Raw genomic sequence first — 21,061 nt, forward strand, 5'->3', positions numbered from 1 at the left:
AGCAAAGCATCCACTTCATTCTACTAGAGGACTACGACAAGGCAGTCAGTGCCAAGCAGCTCCTAATCTTTCACTGCTATTATTGGATGACATCATTATCGAATTCTGGGCATTTAGCAAATGGAAGGGGTAAATGGGCTGCATTTATATAGCACTATTTCACTCTGTGTTGTGTGTGAGTGTGAGTGGGCGTGAGTGTGAGTGTGAGTGTGGGCGTGTGAGTGAGTGAGTGAGTGAGTGAGTGAGTGAGTGAGTGAGTGAGTGAGTGAGTGAGTGAGTGAGTGAGTGAGTGAGTGAGTGAGTGTGTGAGTGAGTGAGTGAGTGTGTGAGTGAGTGTGTGAGTGAGTGTGTGAGTGAGTGAGTGTGTGAGTGAGTGAGTGTGTGAGTGAGTGTGTGAGTGAGTGTGTGAGTGTGTGAGTGAGTGTGTGAGTGAGTGTGTGAGTGTGTGAGTGAGTGTGTGTGTGAGTGAGTGTGTGAGTGTGTGAGTGTGTGAGTGAGTGTGTGAGTGAGTGAGTGAGTGTGTGAGTGTGTGAGTGAGTGAGTGAGTGTGAGTGAGTGTGTGAGTGAGTGAGTGAGTGTGTGAGTGTGTGAGTGAGTGTGTGAGTGAGTGTGTGAGTGAGTGTGTGAGTGAGTGTGTGAGTGTGTGAGTGAGTGTGTGTGTGAGTGAGTGAGTGTGTGAGTGTGTGAGTGAGTGTGTGTGTGAGTGAGTGAGTGTGTGAGTGTGTGAGTGAGTGTGTGAGTGAGTGTGTGAGTGAGTGAGTGAGTGAGTGAGTGAGTGTGTGAGTGAGTGTGTGAGTGAGTGTGTGAGTGAGTGTGTGAGTGAGTGAGTGTGTGAGTGAGTGAGTGAGTGAGTGTGTGAGTGAGTGTGTGAGTGAGTGAGTGAGTGAGTGTGTGAGTGAGTGTGTGAGTGTGTGAGTGAGTGAGTGAGTGAGTGTGTGAGTGAGTGTGTGAGTGTGTGAGTGAGTGAGTGCAGTAGGGCAGCGTCTGCACTCACTTGTCCAGGAAGTCCTTGTCCACCACCGCACTGATGTCCAGCAGGGGATTCCCCATCCCGAAGAGCGTGTTTTGGCTGCGGGGGCGAGAGAGAGAACATGTTTAACACGCTGAATGAGTGATCATTAAACTGGCATGTCTGAAAGCACACAGAAAGCCTCTCTACCATAACCACAGTGCTGGCAGCTTCTTTCTTTTCTTTTTTTTTTTTAAATGGCTAAGTATGACATTTGCAAGTTTGAGGTCCCGTCTTCCAGACCTGCAGGATTCCACTTTGGGCACGCTCTCAGTTTTTAAGTCCACGCTCAAAACAGCCCTTTCCACTCAACTCCACGTCTGAAGACTTACAAGTGCATAGGTTCTACCATAAGTCAAAGCATCACATCCAGAACTAGGAAAACACACATGGAATGCTGTTCTAAACATAGTCGTCATCATAAGTGTACTTTTTTTCTTCTTTTTTTTTTGGGGGGGGGGGGGTAGGGATATCAGAAAGGAGGGGCGGGGGAAATCAGGAGGGAGGACTAAGGTAGAGTTTGAAAAGGTGGGTTTTGAGTCTGCGTCGAAATAGGGGGAGGGATTCTGCTGTCCTGACAGTGGTAGGCAAGTCATTCCACCACTGAGGGACCAGCACGGAAAACAGGCGTGAATGTGCAGCTCGACCGCCAGGTGCACGTGGAGAGGGAACCATAAGGCGACCAGAGCTGGCAGACCGGAGTGGTCTAGCTGGGGAGTAGGGAGTGATCAAGGATTGTATGTAAGGTGGGGCAGTCCCCTTAGCAGCCTGAAATGCCAACAAATTTCAAGAACACACACTCACTCACTCTAGAATTCCTTGGGGGGAAAAAAAACATTCCAAAAAGCCCGCTCCTCAAAGCGTTAACATCCCAGTGATCCATTTCCTGACCGGTTCCCATTTCTCTTCCTCTACGCGTTTCCTCCGCCCGGAGTTCACAGACTGCTCCAGCCCCGACCCACTCCCAGGTCCGTGCACACGCCATGACGCAACCTGATGCAGCGCCCCTCTCATGACCTGCATATTAACATGCATTCCTTTCCCCGGACCCAATGAAACGCCCTCAACCGCCCAACCACCCAACCACCATGCCGATTGGCCCCAACAGATCCCCCATTACTCCCCCCATTACTCCCCCCCCCCCCATTGTTTAGCCCAACTTTAACCATGACCCACGGCCCGGCCATGGAGGAAGGGCTCCCTCTGGAGACTTCCCCCCCCAGTTATGGAGCTTTGCCTCACCACTGGGGAGGGTTGTTTTTAGCCTCAAGGGCTGGACTTGTGGGGCTCCCCACTCAGCCTTGGCAAATACCACCAATGTCCTTGTTCTCCGTAGCCCTGTTATCCAAAGGGTTATCCAAATAAATTCATCTGAACGGTCAGTTCACCTACCACCTTCACGAGTTCACACTGACCGCGTTCAAAGTGGCCAGTCTGTGCTCGACTCACACCTAAATTTAACTCCACGAATAATGAAACATTACGACATTAAAAAGTCTTGCTAAATACTGAAGCTGCTTGACATTGATTTCTCGCGAGCGTCTCAAATTTCACCGTGCCGCAGTCCGAAGAGTAACGCTACCTCTGTTTAAAGAGACTCACAGACAGAAGAGTAACGCTACCTCTGTTTAAAGAGACTCAGACAGAAGAGTAACGCTACCTCTGTTTAAAGAGACTCAGACAGAAGAGCAGCACTAGGTCTGTTTAAAGAGACTCAGACAGAAGAGCAGCACTAGGTCTGTTTAAAGAGACTCAGACAGACAGAAGAGCACCACTAGCTCTGTTTAAAGAGACTCAGACAGACAGAAGAGCACCACTAGCTCTGTTTAAAGAGACTCAGACAGACAGAAGAGCAGCACTAGGTCTGTTTAAAGAGACTCAGACAGAAGAGCAGCACTACCTCTGTTTAAAGAGACTCAGACAGACAGAAGAGCAGCACTAGCTCTGTTTAAAGAGACTCAGACAGACAGAAGAGCAGCACTAGCTCTGTTTAAAGAGACCCAGACAGAAGAGCAGCACTCGGTCTGTTGAAAGAGACTCAGACAGAAGAAAGAGCATTTGCAGGGAGCTGTGTGCTAAGAGATTAAAATGCGATATGCCCTGTGTGAGTTAGATTAAGATTAGCACAATGCGATTAAGCCTCCAGAACAGGCTCTCATTCAGACGCTCAAGGGCATGATCTGACTGCAGGAAGGTATCACAGTTTCACTGCTTACACAGCCCTGTGATATCCACCGCATGTCCCACTCACAGAGAAAGGGCAGACAAAGATTTAGGGTTAATGTAAAACGTTTTTTTTTTTTTTTAAACATACTGCTAGTAAATAACCCATCTATAACGCCCATGCAAAATGAGCTGGCCAAATTCAGTGTGTGCTTTAACACAGGACTCCAACAATGGAACGGAGTGGTGGTAATGTGGTTTCAAAAAGCAGTATGTCTGAGGTCTACAGGACAGACCAGGGAGGGAGCACTGACACAGAGAGAGAGCACTGACACAGAGGGAGCACTGACACAGAGAGAGCACTGACACAGAGGGGGAGCACTGACACACAGAGAGAGCACTGACACAGAGAGAGAGCACTGACACAGAGAGAGAGCACTGACACAGAGAGAGAGCACTGACACACAGAGAGAGCACTGACACACAGAGAGAGCACTGACACACAGAGAGAGCACTGACACACAGAGAGAGCACTGACACAGAGAGAGAGCACTGACACACAGAGAGAGCACTGACACAGAGAGAGAGCACTGACACACAGAGAGAGCACTGACACAGAGAGAGAGCACTGACACACAGAGAGAGCACTGACACAGAGAGAGAGCACTGACACAGAGAGAGAGCACTGACACAGAGGGGGAGCACTGACACACAGAGAGAGCACTGACACAGAGAGAGAGCACTGACACAGAGAGAGAGCACTGACACACAGAGAGAGCACTGACACACAGAGAGAGCACTGACACAGAGAGAGAGCACTGACACAGAGGGGGAGCACTGACACACAGAGAGAGCACTGACACAGAGAGAGAGCACTGACACAGAGAGAGAACACTGACACAGAGGGGGAGCACTGACACAGAGAGAGAGCACTGACACAGAGAGAGAGCACTGACACAGAGAGAGAGCACTGACACAGGGAGAGAGCACTGACACAGAGAGAGAGCACTGACACACAGAGAGAGCACTGACACAGAGAGAGAGCACTGACACAGAGAGAGAGCACTGACACAGAGAGAGAGCACTGACACAGGGAGAGAGCACTGACACAGAGAGAGAGCACTGACACAGAGAGAGAGCACTGACACACAGAGAGAGCACTGACACAGGGAGAGAGCACTGACACAGAGAGAGAGCACTGACACAGAGAGAGAGCACTGACACAGAGAGAGAGCACTGACACAGAGGGCACAAACCAGTCCAGTCCTGAAATTCAGAGTTGAGAGTTACACAACAGGCAAAATGTAGAATTTCTGCTTTAACAGGGACAATAATGGTGTGCATTAGCTGCCACACTGCATTCGATATAAAGCCAGTTCTACCTCTACCAGTCCATCGTGATTCTGCGTTTCATCTGCAACTCCTGGCCTCCGCAAAAAGACTTATACAGAATAAACATGGCCTGGTGTAGTCTCCTTCAAACTTTCAAAAGCAAATATCAAGGTGCAGCCGAGCTGATAGCATTTGGCCAAGGCCAAATCCAGAAGCTGTGTTTGGCTACAGTTTGAGTATTATTCAAGTGGACAATGCAGCCATTTCTAAATGAATGATTAGGTTAATTTTGCACGAGTAGAAAGAGAGACAGTTCCCCACGCACCCTATTCTGCATTTTTCTATTATTTTTAGACAATGAAAAGACAGACATTTTGGTCTCAGTCACCCACAGTATCTTAAAACAGACTTGAAAACAAAAACAAAAAACAGACTTGAAAACAAAAAACAAGTCAATAATGACAGCCCTAAGGCCATTGTAACTGTCAATTACAAGAAAATGCAAATCATTCTAACCAAACACAACTGGCCACTGTCCAGTAGTTGTTTTTCTGGATTTTTGTTTTTAGATTTTGCACTAGTGAAATGTGAGCCACCTTCAAATGGGCAAATTTCCATTAATCTATTATGATATAAACATGAATATTCATTAACACGCTCATTAATATACAATATTCATAATCAAATTCAGTGGTCAGTCTAATTTGCCTAATAACTGCACCTCCACAGGAATAAAAAAAAATAGTAATTTGAAAGCCTTTTCAGAAATTACATCACTTTCCCAATAGAAATATTTAACCATATTCCTTTGTCGGGATCGCCACCTGTTCACGTGTGGACACGTGGGGACCCATTTGGCCTGGCAGGCGCGTTACATTTTGAAATTCAGCACCGCTGCTGAAAAAACAATAAGCAATCATTTCTGCACAAAACAAAGTCTTGGATATTATTACTCAATTACGAATATGCAAATATGTTTGTTTTTTTCGTTATAGCATAGCTCATTATAATATTCCACGGAAAAACGTAGGTGCATTGTTGCCGCTTCAGAGGGGGGGGGGAAATCCCAGCAACACGAAGTTTCCAAACCGCCCACAGAACCGTACACTAATAATGCAACTGACCTTAGTAATCCACCATTTAATCATAATGTTAGCTGGTCGCTTAAAAACACCCCAAATTAAAACGCGCAAAAAATCGAAAGAACAGGGCATGTGTGCCAGCTGTCCGCTGACAGCATCACAAAGCTGTCCTCATCCCTGACAGTAATCCAGAAGCGTTTACCTTGCAGCGGGCATGCTTTCAGAAGAGTTGCTCGCGAAACCTACTCGACCAGCCGCTCACACTGCCACCGTTTTGATCTGCACCAATTTTTGTCAGTTTGCCCCGAAAAAGGACCTCCTCTCATTCCGACCTGCCTATCTCTGCAAGGTTTTGCGAGTCAATAGGAGGAGCAAAAGGATTTGCATCTGTTATGGTTGGCTATACGGTTGTCACTTACTTTTTGTTCCGAAAAAAAAGCGAATTTTTAGTTTAGAAGTTGAGAGTGAGACCCGTAATAATCACTGGACACATTCACTGATGGGTTTTATAGCTATCGTATCAGCGCGCTGACGCCTAGATAAAGTACCAACTTTACCATGGTAGCCATCAAGCGAGCAAATATGTAACATAAAAAATACTATGCTATGCACTGTAGCCGAATAAAGACCAAGAAAGATAGCGAACTACACATCTTGATTATCTACACAGTAGCCGGCGGGAGTTTAGCAATTGGCTATCTTACTAGTGAAGAGAAAGGGGACTTTTAACGACTTTCAAAGTTGATTCAGACTGAGTCCTTTATGACTCGAGTGATCTCCCAATGACACGAAGCGTGAACGTTATTGTATAACGGCCAAGCGACACCATCACAAGTGAATAAAAAAGGGAATTTCAAATAAATTTCCTCCGTGGCAATTACCACTCAGAGTTAGCTAGCTCTTGGAGCCGTATGACCTCTCGATGACACGAAGTGTGAACGCTTCCAAATTTGACGACTCGGATAAAACGGCAACCAAAACAACTGCTACACGTGGAAAACCTCCCGCGTGGAGTCACTGGAGTGGTATTGTCACTTGGACGCAAGCCGAGAGAGCTCATCGATTAGATAACACAATAGCTATAAAAATACCAATAAGAATATGTATCTGAATAAACGTATTCAACGTACTATTTTTAACTTATCAGTTGGATGCTTTCCAAAAAAGTAGTTTGGTTAGCATGCCCGGCAGCTATGTGTAAAAAACCTTAGCAGTTTATTTGACCTTATTAAGACAGATCGGACCAAGTTGTTTGCCTGACATCCGTAGACGAGGTCAATATTTGTCTAACAAAACTAATATTTGCAATAAACAAACTCGTAACCACACATATGCTGTAAGACTGCTCAAGTCTGGACAGGCTGGTTTTCAGGAAAGAGAGGAGAGTAACCTTCGCGTTGCAAAAGCCACTCCAAGTAAACGTTATCGCAAGATTAAACGTCAATTTGAAATGCAAATATCCGCGAAGCAAAGCTCGCCAAAGAGCAAGCTGCAGCACGTGCAGCAATCTGGCAGACTGACTCGGCGACTACCCGGCTAGCTTTCTTAGAGGCTGCCAACATTTAACATTGCTCTGATTTATTTGCCACTTGGACAAAAATATGTCTTGAAATTAAGTACACATGCACTAATTTTACCTTAGCTTCTTTTCTTCTACTTTGATCTTTTTCGCTTTCGGCTCGCCTTCAGCCATCGTTCACTCGAGACAGAATCCAACCACCTCGACCAAAAAAAAGCGCTGGATCTTCTTCTTCGGCTTCGTTTGAAATGCATGCCATGAAAACGCCGAACAGACGCATTACTGCAACCACTGCCGATGTGCCACACGGCTTTCCGTACCCCTTTCCGGGTTTGACTGCCAGCGTTGCGTTTCCATACATTTTCTAGCAAAATAAAAGCTCCGTTTTGGTTTTCTATTACAAGCAATAAGTAATGCGACGAGCATATCTATAACACTATTATGATCATTTTTACCTCTTTATGTATAATATATGTTTTATTTGTTACATTGTGTCATTTAGCATTGACTAAATCCTGCATTGCAATTTATTTAGCCTTTAGGTTAAGATAATGAAGCAGTTGATCGATCCATTCATAATATATGGTTCTCATTACATACGTGTCGCTAATGGTTACAGATGCTACTTTACTTTTTTCATGTGTCGGTGATTCTGTTTGTGGAAAAAACGTAATTCCGTGCACTCTGCGCCAAGCCTTGAACTTAAAATCAAAAGTGTGTCTCCATTATTCAGTGTATCTACCAAGATGGAAGTTTTGTGGGGTCAGCATTTTTAGACGATGCTCATAAATCAGCCAATGCCTGCAGATCATAGATCACAAAATAACTGACCACTGATTTACCAAAATCAGCTTGGTTCAAAGAGTTCAACGGGTGGCAAGCCCAGTTAGCATGCACTGTCGAGATATTTTAACTAAGAAGGACGATATTCTCTTCTGTAAATCTCCGATTGAAATAAAGGTACTTATAGATGCCGGTAAAACCGAATGTCACATTTTAAATCCATAAATACAAATTCTCAAAAACAGAGCCAATTTTCATAGTTTATATAAAAGGTGTTGACTGATATCTAATGTCTCTGAAACATTCAATTAACCTGAAACCTGAAAAAACAGCTCAAGCTACATGGTAGCTGGTTATTTCAAGCTGGTCATAGCTGGATTTGATACCAGGCATCAAAACTCATTGCAACCTAATAATGGCAATCCCTTATGATTAATATTGACCTAAACTATGTCCTGTCAACTGTATACTTCTTCACGCTCCTTGTCCCTTGTCTAATCTGTAGCCCTTTGCTTTGTTTTTCAATGTTTATTATTCGTCCATTGATTGTATCTCTGTTGCTGTTGTTGTTGTTATTGTTGTTCTTGGTTTTCTTTTGCATTAAAAAAAATAGTAGACTGTTTCCTCTGCTACTTCCGGTCTACGCGCTCTAGGCTGTATATGCTCTATGGTGTAGATCGACTTTAGTGCGCTCCCTTACTGCCTGAAATAAAATGTAAACTAGGTATGACCTATATCTCTTTTTTTATTAAAGAGCAGCATTCTCACACGTGTTTTGATGACTCCGTTTCGCTTGAAAAGCTAATTTAAATATGTGTGTGTAAATAATTAGTTTAATTATATGCACACAGTCAGCATAGAAGGAGGCATGGCTTAACTACCCGGCAGTGCGCCCTCAGTTCGAGCCATATTTTTGTGCCACAGATTCACTTTTTATTCTGGTGCAGCCGGGTGAAGTTTTGAAAGGGTAATTTTTAGAACTTCTCTAAAACTGTCTTTTTGTCATTTAAACTGCTCGACACTCGTGATTAGTTTGCAGACGTTAATGTTAGATAGGCTGGATGTTTTGAAGTTGTGCCAGCTAACATAGCAAGCTTGGTATAACAGCCAGCTAGCTGACAGCTAAGAAGCTACTTTGGAAGTTGTTTAGTCAACTTATTTAGCTGACTAACTTGCCAAGTTAGTCTTTTTGTTTCTGTTGCAGGGGTTGGAGTATTATTGCACTTTCTATTAGTTGGCGTGATTAATCATACAGTCAGTCATATTTGCTGTCATCAACTAAAATGCATTACGGGTAGCTAGCCATATTGTAAATATGCTTAATGTGTCAATAGTTTGGCCAACTGTTGTTAGTTAACTTTACTATTTAGATTACGGTAGTATAACCGTTATGTGACTTTGACAGATTCAATCTTATAGTTATGACTAATGTTAGGCGACGACATTGCACTTACTATCCCGCCTGTCTTGTCGTTCCCACAGACGCGGCGCCATGATTCACAGTTTGTTTCTGATCAACACTTCTGGTGACATATTTTTGGAAAAGCACTGGAAGAGTGTGATCAGCCGCTCCGTCTGCGATTATTTCTTCGAAGCTCAGGAAAAAGCCGCGGACGTGGAGAATGTGCCGCCTGTCATCCCTACCCCGCACCACTACCTCATCAACATCTACCGGGAGAAGATCTTCTTCGTGTCTGTCATTCAGACCGAAGTACCCCCTCTGTTCGTCATCGAGTTCCTCCATCGGGTCGCTGAAATGATTCAGGTGCATCTTCTTGCTTGTGGTTCTTGTTCGGGTAGTTAAAGGGTATATACGTTTAGGCTACAGTACTCTGGTTTTTATTGCATGTAATTTTATGTGGGGCTTGCAAGCTCTTTCTCTGTTGGTTGCATGACGCATTGACAGTTCAGATTACAGTCTGGTACATGGCAGACAATTGCTAGCTGCGGGGTTACAGTTGTAGTATTCATGTGTGGTCTTTTCACGACAGGATTACTTTGGAGATTGTTCCGAAACCACGATCAAGGACAACGTGGTTATAGTATACGAGCTTCTGGAGGAGATGCTGGATAACGGATTTCCCTTGGCTACGGAATCGAATATCTTGAAAGAGCTAATCAAGCCCCCGACCATTCTGCGGTCCATGGTCAACACGATCACAGGTATGCGCTACATCATTTCAGCGTGTTCACTTACCGTTATTAATGAGTGAGCACCATGGCCTAGTGTTAAGGGAACTGTGCACTTCTCCAAAACGCACTGTAAGTCACTGTGCTTTGACAGCATCTGCTATCTTGGCCAGGGATCAGCAAATCATGGTCCTCGAGGGCTGAGAACTGCTGGTTTCCACCCTCAAGTCAGGTGTGAAGACAGTCTGGCCAATCAGTCGCATTAGTTATTCAGTTGATTACCCAGGAGAAAAGAAAACAAGGTTTGACCTAGGCCTGTAAATTGAAAGTGGGACATTTGAGGCTGGCATTTAATCTGAAGCTGGGATGTTGTCAGGCAGCAGTAATGTTGGAGACACTCTGCCAACGGGTCAGCTGTCCACCGTCCCCTGGAGGAGAGCCGGGGTGAAGTACACCAACAATGAGGCTTACTTCGACGTGGTGGAGGAGATTGACGCCATCCTGGATAAATCAGGTACTCGGCTGTACTGTGTGTGAGTGTGAGTGTGAGTGTGTGAGTGAGTGAGTGATGTTCCTAACCTGGTTCAAACCGGACGCCTGTGGGTTCCTTCCAGGGACGACAGTGTTTGCTGAAATCCAGGGTGTGATCGATGCTTGCGTCAAACTTTCTGGGATGCCGGACCTCACCCTGTCCTTCATGGTAAGACCTTCATTTAGTCACACGGTTAAAAATAATGCAGAAATGACGATGTTGGTTACCTGACAGTGCTATAAAATATAACTGAATGATTGCAGCGCAGTGCTTTAGTTATAGATTAAGACTAACCCTAACCCTGCTCCACTCACCAAACACTCATAACCATTGAGGTAAGTGTAGAACAGGGGTCATCAAATTTGACCCTCGAATCCCAGCCCAGACCTGGATTTCTGTTCACCTGGGTAATTACCGCACAATCAGTGTTCCCGATTGGGCCAGGCGAGCTTCACACCTGACCCCCAGGTAAAGGGAGGGTGGAAAGGCGGCGGATTTGATCGCGTGTGGCGTCTCTGAAGCGTGAGGTGGCAGCGTGTCGCCCTGTTTCTCTGCAGAACCCGAGGCTGCTGGACGACGTGAGCTTCCACCCCTGCGTGCGCTTCAAGCGCTGGGAGGCCGAGAGGGTCCTCTCCTTCATCCCCCCCGACGGAAACTTCCGGCTCCTGTCTTACCACGTCAACGCACAGAAGTAAGCGCGTTCGCTCTTTTGTTATTTTGTCTTGTTCTCCTGTTCTTCCCGGCTAAGATTGTAGAAAATGAGGTATCACTAGATGTTTCAACGGCTCTTCTGAAATTACTCCTCAATAAAATCCGGAGATGCATTTAAAATCCAGGCCAGAAAATCTGCTGCTTCTGTGTTCTGGAATTAATGGGCATTGCCACCTGTTGTCAGTCATTTGATATGAACCAATCAAAGCTTGAGAAGCTGGAGCCCACTGGAGTTCTGGCTTTGCGCTTCCTCTGCAGCTTGGTAGCCATTCCTGTGTACGTGAAGCAGAACATCAGTTTCTTTGAGAGCGGGTCGTCAGGGCGACTGGACATCACCGTGGGCCCCAAGCAGACCATGGGGAAGCCGGTGGAGTCGGTCATTGTTACAGTGCACATGCCAAAGGTCGTGCTCAGTGCCAATCTGGCAACCGCCCAGGGCAACTACACCTACGACCCGGTCACCAAGGTAATGCCCCTCATTCAGTCACACCAAGAGCAGGGGTCTCTCTGTTGAGCTGCAGTGCCTGCTGGGATCTGTAGTTTCCTTTCCGTCTGCAGGCGGTCTAGGCTTTTGGAAACGGTGTGCGTGGACTCTTTTGCAAATGGGTGACATTTAATGAGTCACTCAAGTGCTGAAACAGGGAAATCAGCAGAAACAGGTTTTGGAAAAAGTCACTTCTGTGTTGGAAAATGGACTTATTGTCACAGCAAAGAGTCATGGGACTCCTACACCCTGCTCTGCTCCTCACCCCCCTAATGAGTGCTCGCTGCAACAATGTGTCCATTTTACAACCTGCAAGCTGTGCTCCCGAGAATGCCAGCGCACTTTTTAAAATGGCCGCTCTAATTTAATTTGGCCCTGGATCGAAAGGAGAGCCCTGAAACATGTCCGTGCAGGCTTCCAGTATTAGTTATGTGGAGAGATATTTTTATTCCAGCAGAATTCCAGACCCATTAAGCTTTCTGAAATATATTTTGAAAAAAAAAAAAAAACTTTGGCCGAACAGGGAGACAAAACTCAGGGGGTAGCATTTTTATAAACACTTTTAAAACACACTGACTTGCTGTACTGTAAGGCAGTCGAAACATTCCCAAATGTTCCCGGCATTTGTCATGCAGCCTCCCTGTGGACAAATGTGGGAGGAACCCGGCTTTGGGATCAGGAGTTAATGAGTCTCGTTGCGGTCCTCCAGGTCCTGGTGTGGGACATCGGCAAAATCAACCCCCAGAAGCTGCCCAACCTGAGAGGGAGCCTGAGTCTGCAGTCGGGCGCCCCCAAACCGGAGGAGAACCCCAGCCTGGTGCTCCAGTTCAAGATCCAGCAGCTGGCCATCTCAGGTACCCGCGCTCCTGACCGTCTCACTCCCGGGCCTTCACAACCTGGGGCCGCAGGGGAGCGTAGCAGACGCCCATGGCACTGTCGCTCCCTCAGTGACGCCTGGAAGGCAGCAGGTTCAGCTCAGCCAGCCGCAGACCATGTGTTCACACTACTTCACAGGCAGTTTTTATTTCAAATCTATCTATGTTACTGAGCTAGCTAAACTTGCCACGTTTGCTGAGAGTTTGTTAAGCCCATCACAATTAGTTTTGCAGTTCTAAGGCTTCACTGAGGGAAGTACCTGTTCGACTGGCGACTGTAGAGTTGAGCCCCCGGTTAGTACACAGGTGTGCTGAATCCTGCTGCCCAGGTTAAATGAAGGATTTATTTTCACGTTTTGGCAGAAATGTGAGCATCAGTAATGTCATTTCTTCTGTTTTACGCCGCAGGGTTGAAGGTTAACCGGCTGGAGATGTTTGGGGAGAAGTACAAGCCTTTCAAAGGTGTTAAATATCTGACCAAAGCTGGGAAGTTTCAGGTCCGGACGTGATTCAGCACATAAGCTTTTCCAAAAGTATAAAGGTCAAAACAATGTAGTGCCAAAAAAAAAAAAAAGCATTTACATTTAAGATGCCATTAAATAATGTTGATGCTGTCATGTATCTCAGAACATTTAGGAACGACTTTACACTTTTGTGTGAAATGTGACAAATGTGTGGAGTACATGACACACTACATGTCTGGAAACCCATTTCACAAGAGTAGCCTTAAAGTATTTTTTGGAGAAAAGAAAAAAGGGATTTGGTTGAATTTCTTCCTCCTTCAAGGAGGACAGCCTTAAATAATGTTACAGACCTAGACCGAAATCCTTTCGTAACTTCGGACATCCTAATGCAACGACACTTGTAGAATGAATAATCTTTTTCCACAGTTTAGGTACATTTTATACTGAAGGTCGCCTTTAAAATGAATTTTGAAAAGTATATTCTATTTTAGGGAATGTGTGACATTAGGCAGTTCATAAACCATGTGAAATTCCCAGCAGAATTGAAATTGGGAATAAGTGTAACATTCCACATATTCTTGTCCATGTTTCGTCTGTCTGCACTACAGAATTAACCAGGAAAACCATTTGCTGCCATTTTGTGCCCAAAAATCCTTAAATTAAACAACTCACATTTTTTCCAGCGAGGGGCAATCAACTGAACCTTAACTAAGCCCTTTGATATCCTCTTTTGAGAAGTACCTCCCCTTTTTTCACCGAACCAGTGAATATTGCCTTCAGAAGCTTAAGCAGAAGCTTGCTTCAGTCACTCAATCTTTAATAAAAATATGCAAGTTCTTTATTTTCCCCCTGTGCCTAATTCACAGCCTGATATCACGTCTCTTGGTCATGTGTCTGAGATTCTTTGCCTTGCGGAGAGTGCAGACCATTCCTCAGAAGCACAGGGAGCTTGTGTGCCAAGAGAACTAGTACTAGTGTTTACCATAGGAGAGCACTACAGTCAGAAACCATGTGTCGATGTGTGTGTGTGTGTGTGTGTGTGTGTGTGTGTGTGTGTGTCGACCGCGTGTGTCGCTGTGTGGAGACGGCGGACATGAGAACAGAAGCATATCGGCTGATGGTCTACACGCAGTCTGTGAACTGGTACACAAATACAGAACAGGGGACCAGTGTGCATTTCAGTACAAGGGAGACAAGAAATGGGAAATGTATGATTCAAGGGAAGAGCTATGTGTGTCTTAAAATAAATTTGAACATTTAATTAAAGAGTTTCTCTTTTCATTTCTGCAGTAACTTGTGTCTAATTTATGCTAACATAAATTGCAAACGCAAACAAAAAGGTTACAAAATACTTTATTAAAAGCCTGTCAGATTTTGACAATGTAAACCTCCAAGAGTTAGGCATGATGACCAACCCAGAGCATCAGAGCGATTACAATTGTACTTTGATATAACTAGCCACCTGGATGCTCGCTCTGGCCTCCACGTGCCTTCAGTGAGCCAACGGGCTAGCTTTACCTTTACAGAGTTCTAGTGAAACAGAAATAGAGACTACAAACCCTTTTATTCCAAGGCACAGGGATCGCATGGCTTCAGTAGTACATTCACATTCAAACAGCAGTTTACCACAGGTTCTCAAAAGCCTCACATGCTTGTTGGAAGAAAAAAAAAAAAAAAAGCAACTCTCTTGAGACTTGGCATGAAACGCATCGATCAGACCTGGGTCAAACACGTAATTGTTTTGGATTCAAATACTTTTCTGAGCTCGACTAATCTTGCCTGGTGTAATTGAGCCAAGCAAGAGGACTAAAAGTTCTAACGTGTCGAAAAGTATTCAATCACATTTCACGCGGGTCTGCATTACATTAATGCAAAGTGTCTGTCGGTGGGTAGATACCAAGGCCAGGCCGAGTCACACAATAACACTCCGGTTCACATTAGTGCCGTATGCTCGCTCTGCGACGGCAGTCGGTCTTTACTGTAGACCGTGCAGGGTTTTAAGCACGCAGTTCCCGCGGGAATACAACTCGCACCAGGACCTGTACGTTTCGAAATTTCACAACCGCTTCTCGTACCATTATTTAAATAAATACCGTGCTCATTTAAGCAACAGAATACGACTTCTTAACGCTGATTACTTCAAGTAATTCATTAAGATCAGTGATTTTGTTTCACTGGAAAGTACCACGGGACATAATACAACACCAAGGATGGGTGTACTATTATTTTTTTATCTGGTACTAGTCTGGACTAATTTCTCACAGCAGCACAACACACGCAAATCATTCATACAATTATAAATTAAAACCATACAAAAATTAAATGTTTTACTTTTGAAACATTTTTACTACTAAGAGTAAAATGAAACTGTCAAATGCTTATGTGCTTTGTCTTTTAACATTAAGACATTCATTTAAGCGAGAATAAATAGAGAATAAATACAACCTTGTTATTTCTTATTACAATAGAGTTTATCACTCAAAAGTAAGAACAAAGCGCAATAACGGTTTGATTGAGTTTGACCCTAAATATCGGGTTAATTTTGCTTTCACGCTCCCGTCTACGTTTTGAATTAGACTTGCAGACTGCTTAGAAAAAAATCCTTTCAATCTTTTTTTATATATTGCAAAAAAAAAAAAAAAAACGCAAACATAAATAATGAGTTTGAAACCGTACATGGCTAAATAAAATCTTTGGCGCCATTTATGAAATGTTAAATACATTATGATACATGAACGCTCACCAAGCACCAACTGGTGTAAACAATTCAAAGGCGTAAATATCACATTAAGAACACTTGATTGTAATAATTAAAATGCAGGAGTTCAGCTGACATAATTTTACGCACAGCTGTAAAAGGGTTTTCCTGCGTGATTTAGAGATTGAGTTTCTGAATACAGAAACATAAAAATAAAAATAAATTAAGCAATTAAAATGTACACACGCGAAAAAATTCCCAGTGTTGAAATAGAATTAAATGGTATGCTTCACAGAACTCTTAAATTAGAAAATAAGTTAAAGTACCATTTAAAAGGTAAAGCTTATTCCTGTCCTTCATTTCAAAAGACTGTCCATGCAAAAAATATAAATACCTATATATATTTGATATATGGGATGGGGTGGGGCGGGGGGGGGCTGCTTGAAAACCAAAAATGCTAAAAAAAAATTATAATAATAAATCTTAAAAAAACAGTTTTCAGTTTGACTACATTCTACCATGACTGAAGCTGATGGTAAGCTTACCGCAGACCTTCTTTAAGAACATAAATTCCAAAAGGAAGCAACTGAAACTGATTTCTCCGGGCGAGAGGTTTGTTTTCTGTAAACGAGACGGCCGGGACCTGTCCGGTCGTTCGGTGGGCCGCTCCTCTGCCCCCTGGTGGTGGGTTTGCGGGACTGCACGGTTGAGGCGGAGCAGAGAAAGACCGTTTTACTGGTACCAGGGGGTCTTCCTGACCCACCGCAGAGTGAAGCCGGCGTCCGTCCGGATCTTGATGGAAGCCGCCTCAGCCTCCCGCACCGTCTCCTTCACGGACTGCATCAGGTTCTGGGCGTTGTGGACTAGCATGTCGGTGGCCTTAGGAGGGATGGAGAGAAACCAGAGATTAACCATTACATTACGTTACATTTTATTTAGCAGACGCTTTTATCCAAAGCGACGTACAAAGAGTGCGTATCAAGGTCATAGAACATGCAACAGAACAGGTCGGATGAGGTGTAATTCACATAGGATCGGTTATAAAGCCATGAACATAAATCTAGTACACATGGTAAGAGGCCATGTCTGTAAGTCATGGAACTACAGTACTCAGACAAATTCACAAGTACTAGATTAAAGTACAAAATACGACAAGGGGCTAAAGATAGAGACAGGCGAAAAACCTTGAGGACCATGATGATGATCCCTGCCCTACATACATTATTTCTCATGAAGAGCTCAAAGAGGCTGAAGGACGAGTTTGATGTCCACACTGTTTGTAAATGAATGATGGCTTAGTGGACTCTAACACAGACTACCAGCCCTGGCTGAAGACGGGGCCGATTACCTGCTCCGACTCCTCCTCGCTGATGTTGGTGCGGCCCAGCATGGTGGCCTTCACGGTGGAGAGGATCTTCAGCTGGGTGCTGATGGTGGGGATGCGCTCACACACCTGGAGAAAGAGCGGGAGGAGAATCGCCAATGAGATGCGCTGCCAGCTAACACAAAACGCTCCCAAAATGTTCCCAGCTAACACAAAACACTCCCAAAATGCTCCCAGCTAACACAAAACCCTCCCAAAATGCTCCCAGCTAACACAAAACGCTCCCAAAATGCTCCCAGCTAACACAAAACACTCCCAAAATGCTCCCAGCTAACACAAAACCCTCCCAAAATGCTCCCAGCTAACACAAAACCCTCCCAAAATGCTCCCAGCTAACACAAAACGCTCCCAAAATGCTCCCAGCGAACACAAAACGCTCCCAAAATGCTCCCAGCGAACACAAAACGCTCCCAAAATGCTCCCAGCGAACACAAAACACTCCCAAAATGCTCCCAGCTAACACAAAACACTCCCAAAATGCTCCCAGCTAACACAAAACACTCCCAAAATGCTCCCAGCTAACACAAAACACTCCCAAAATGCTCCCAGCTAACATAAAACACTCCCAAAATGCTCCCAGCTAACACAAAAAACTCCCAAAATGCTCCCAGCTAACACAAAACACTCCCAAAATGCTCCCAGCTAACACAAAACACTCCCAAAATGCTCCCAGCTAACACAAAACACTCCCAAAATGCTCCCAGCTAACACGAAACCCTCCCAAAATGCTCCCAGCTAACACAAAACCCTCCCAAAATGTTCCCAGCTAACACAAAACACTCCCAAAATGCTCCCAGCTAACACAAAACACTCCCAAAATGTTCCCAGCTAACACAAAACACTCCCAAAATGCTCCCAGCGAACACAAAACACTCCCAAAATGTTCCCAGCTAACACAAAACACTCCCAAAATGCTCCCAACTAACACAAAACACTCCCAAAATGCTCCCAACTAACACAAAACACTCCCAAAATGCTCCCAGCGAACACAAAACACTCCCAAAATGCTCCCAGCTAACACAAAACACTCCCAAAATGCTCCCAGCTAACACAAAACACTCCCAAAATGCTCCCAGCTAACACAAAACACTCCCAAAATGCTCCCAGCTAACACGAAACACTCCCAAAATGTTCCCAGCTAACACAAAACACTCCCAAAATGTTCCCAGCGAACACAAAACACTCCCAAAATGCTCCCAGCTAACACAAAACACTCCCAAAATGTTCCCAGCTAACACAAAACACTCTCACCATGTTACAGAAATGTTTTCTCAATGTCAATAACATGACAAAACATGAGCGTTCTATTGTCGCCCAAGGTCGACAGTGGTCATAGTCCTTCGCAATTAAGTATAAACACACTCTCTGTCACTGGACTATAAACTGACCTGAACTCATGACAGTAGCAAGCTGGTCTACCTGGATGACCTCTGACCTCTAAATCCTTACAGTAGCAGCCTGAAGTACCTGGACAACCTCTGAGATCTAACTTGTTACAGTAGCAGCCTGGTGTACCTGGACAACCTCTGAGATCTAACTTGTTACAGTAGCAGCCTGGTGTACCTGGACAACCTCTGAGATCTAACTTGTTACAGTAGCAGACTGGCCTACCTGGACAACCTGTAACTTGCTACTGTAGCAGGCAGGAGTAACCTGGACGACCTTAGACCTCATTACAGTAGCAGGCAGGAGTACCTGGACAACCTCTGAGATCTAACTTGTTACAGTAGCAGACTGGCCTACCTGGACAACCTGTAACTTGCTACTGTAGTAGGCAGGAGTACCTGGACGACCTCTAACTCGCTACCGTAGGAGGCATGAGGAGGCATGAGGAGGCAGGAGGAGGCTACCTGGAGCAGGTTGGTGCGGATGCGCTTGTCGGTGCACTGCTTGGCCACCTCCTTGGCCAGCCGCGTGACCTCGTCGGAGGCCTTGGCGATGTCCTTGGCGCACTGGATGAGGGCGCGCTTGTTCCCGCTGCCGCCGCGCACCAGGCGCGACATCTCCGCCATCAGCAGCGCCATCCTCTTCGCCGCCGCGATGATGTCATTTCCCTGGGGGGGGCCAACACAAACGAACGTCACGGTTGGCACAGTCGTTTGATTGTGCGTTAGTGTCCGTGCGGTTAGGTATGCATTTTCGGTGCGGTTACGTTTTCTTTTAGTAAAACCGCGTGAACGTATTAGGAAGTAAAACGGACCAAAACGAAGTTAAAGCACACACACAGACAGGCAGCGTGGCTTCACGCGATTGAACGCCAAAGGCACTGGGAAACTGTCATCGTAGGCTTCACAGGGGGGTACAGCGCGGTTTTCACAGGCCAAGGCAAATAGCGTGAGTGATATCTCCCCTCTCTGAACTGAGGCTATGCTGGAAAAACAGGGAGCAGCACAGAGGCACTTGTGAAGCCTGAAGCCAGTATCAGTTTGTCCAAGAAAGTGCAAAAAAGTCCCCAAAATAGTCATTCCACAGTAGTCAAGGGCATCCCGCAAATATGTATCAACATACGATGCAAAACCAGAGGAGGCAACGTTCCCAGTGAGCGGATGCAGGTTGAGGCTGGCCCCTGGGCATGGTGGGGCAGGGTAGGGGTGGAGGAGTACCTTACTGGACCACTTGCGGGCCTCCTGGTGCAGGGCCTGAGCGGCTGCCAGGATGGGCTGGTTTACCGGCTGATTGGACGGCATTAGGAGCAGCTCAGGCTCGAAATCGTCCTCATTGTCTGTGAACTCGACGTCCTCCGCCTCATCCTCATCATCAATATCTACCTCCGCCTCGGCGGGCTCAAACGCCTCCTCCACCACCTCGGGCTGGAGGAGCAGGAGCATCAGGAGGGAGGAGGTGGGAGGAGCAGCAGGAGGGAGGAGGTGGGAGGAGGCGGGAGGCAACGTGGAGAAACAAGGAGACCAGTTAGTGAGAGAGACACGGGATGGAAAAATCAGGAGAGGAGGCCTGCAGGGGGGGGCAAGGGGAACTTTGGGAATTTGGGAAGAAAGAACTGGACACTGGGAATTAGATGTTTAAGATGTGGGAATACAGAACCGGATACGTGTGGAGAAGTAGTGGGGAGAAAAGGGAAAGGTCAGTGCAGGGAATGGAAGTAGGCAACAGGGAGGGGTTATTGTGAATGGAGAAAAGACAGGGCATAGGGGAAAGGACTGGGAATAGGGAAGATGATAGGGAATTGGGAAGAGATTGGGAATGTGAAATAGAATTGGGAATTGAGAAGGGGAAGAAGACGGTAAAGAATGGGGGAGAGACTGGGAATGGGGGAGCGGACGGGGGACGCAAAAGGGGAAGAAGGTGGTAGGGAATGTGAAAGGGGTAGAAGGGATGGAATCTGTTCAGAAGTGTAGTGCACTGATTTGGGAACAGGGCCTGAAGCCAGAAATGTCCAGACTCCAGAACAATTAATATCCTATCCCACTATCCTATGTAATTTGCTGGAAAAAAGTGGCACAGAAATAAACAGGAGGAAGAGAGGAAGGGAGGGGGTACATGCAGTGGGTGGGGGGGTGGGGGGGAAGAGCAAGAGCTAAAGAGGAGCTGAGGAGGCCAGACACTACAGACTCCAGACTTCAGCTAGAATGTGTCCTTTGTGAAACAAGGCATCTCAGCACAACGGCCACTGACATAAACTTTTGAGCACCGAAGCAGCTGTCAGATAAACCACGCCCCCCCCCCCCCCCCCCCCCCACGCACAGACCCTGGAGTTTCGTCAGGAGGTGGAAAGGGCAGCCGGGGACAGTCATGCCAGCCCCGGAGTTCCGTGTTCCCGGAGGCGGATTCCTCCCGGTTCCCGCACCTGTTCGGCGGGAGAGGTCGCGGGGAGGCGGAACGGCATGCTGGCAGGTGCCGTGAGAGTTTTGACACTTTATTCCGGTCAGAGGCGTTC

General features: G+C 45.8%; 3 protein-coding genes across 8 annotated transcripts in view; 1 reads left to right on the forward strand and 2 right to left on the reverse strand.

Annotated features, from left to right (window-relative positions):
• The window catches only part of LOC133118175 (adenosine kinase-like), a 104,673-nt gene extending 97,265 nt beyond the window's left edge, over positions 1-7,408 (reverse strand). The window contains exons 1-2 of one of the 2 annotated variants that reach the window (XM_061227973.1): positions 7,224-7,408; positions 995-1,069 (exon numbers count right to left, since the gene is read on the reverse strand). In XM_061227973.1, coding sequence (XP_061083957.1) covers positions 995-1,069; positions 7,224-7,279 — 131 coding nt within the window. In that variant the 5' untranslated portion in view covers positions 7,280-7,408. Of the gene's footprint in view, positions 1-994; positions 1,070-5,788; positions 5,878-7,223 lie in introns of those variants that run through there. The other variant, XM_061227974.1, reaches the window with a different exon arrangement.
• Positions 7,409-8,532: 1,124 nt separating this feature from the next.
• On the forward strand, positions 8,533-14,350 carry ap3m1 (adaptor related protein complex 3 subunit mu 1). 2 transcript variants are annotated; one of them, XM_061227946.1, is made up of 9 exons: positions 8,533-8,612; positions 9,371-9,653; positions 9,880-10,051; positions 10,395-10,532; positions 10,633-10,718; positions 11,108-11,241; positions 11,520-11,727; positions 12,455-12,599; positions 13,029-14,350. In XM_061227946.1, the coding sequence occupies exons 2-9, from the start codon at positions 9,381-9,383 to the stop codon at positions 13,127-13,129; spliced, it is 1,257 nt and encodes a 418-aa protein (XP_061083930.1). In that variant the 5' UTR covers positions 8,533-8,612; positions 9,371-9,380; the 3' UTR covers positions 13,130-14,350. The 2 variants fall into 2 exon arrangements, with proteins under 2 accessions (XP_061083930.1, XP_061083929.1); XM_061227945.1 differs by lacking the exon at positions 8,533-8,612 and adding an exon at positions 8,635-8,855.
• A 69-nt stretch (positions 14,351-14,419) lies between these two features.
• LOC133118082 (vinculin-like) overlaps positions 14,420-21,061 on the reverse strand; it is a 49,550-nt gene continuing 42,908 nt past the window's right edge. For 2 of the 4 annotated variants that reach the window (XM_061227779.1, XM_061227778.1), the window contains exons 19-22: positions 19,770-19,976; positions 19,017-19,220; positions 17,131-17,235; positions 14,420-16,661 (exon numbers count right to left, since the gene is read on the reverse strand). In XM_061227779.1, coding sequence (XP_061083763.1) covers positions 16,515-16,661; positions 17,131-17,235; positions 19,017-19,220; positions 19,770-19,976 — 663 coding nt within the window. In that variant the 3' untranslated portion in view covers positions 14,420-16,514. The remainder of the gene's footprint in view (positions 16,662-17,130; positions 17,236-19,016; positions 19,221-19,769; positions 19,977-21,061) is intronic. The other 2 variants (XM_061227781.1, XM_061227780.1) reach the window with 1 other exon arrangement.

Source organism: Conger conger, chromosome 18 (assembly GCF_963514075.1).
Source record: "Conger conger chromosome 18, fConCon1.1, whole genome shotgun sequence".
Lineage (NCBI taxonomy): Eukaryota > Metazoa > Chordata > Actinopteri > Anguilliformes > Congridae > Conger > Conger conger.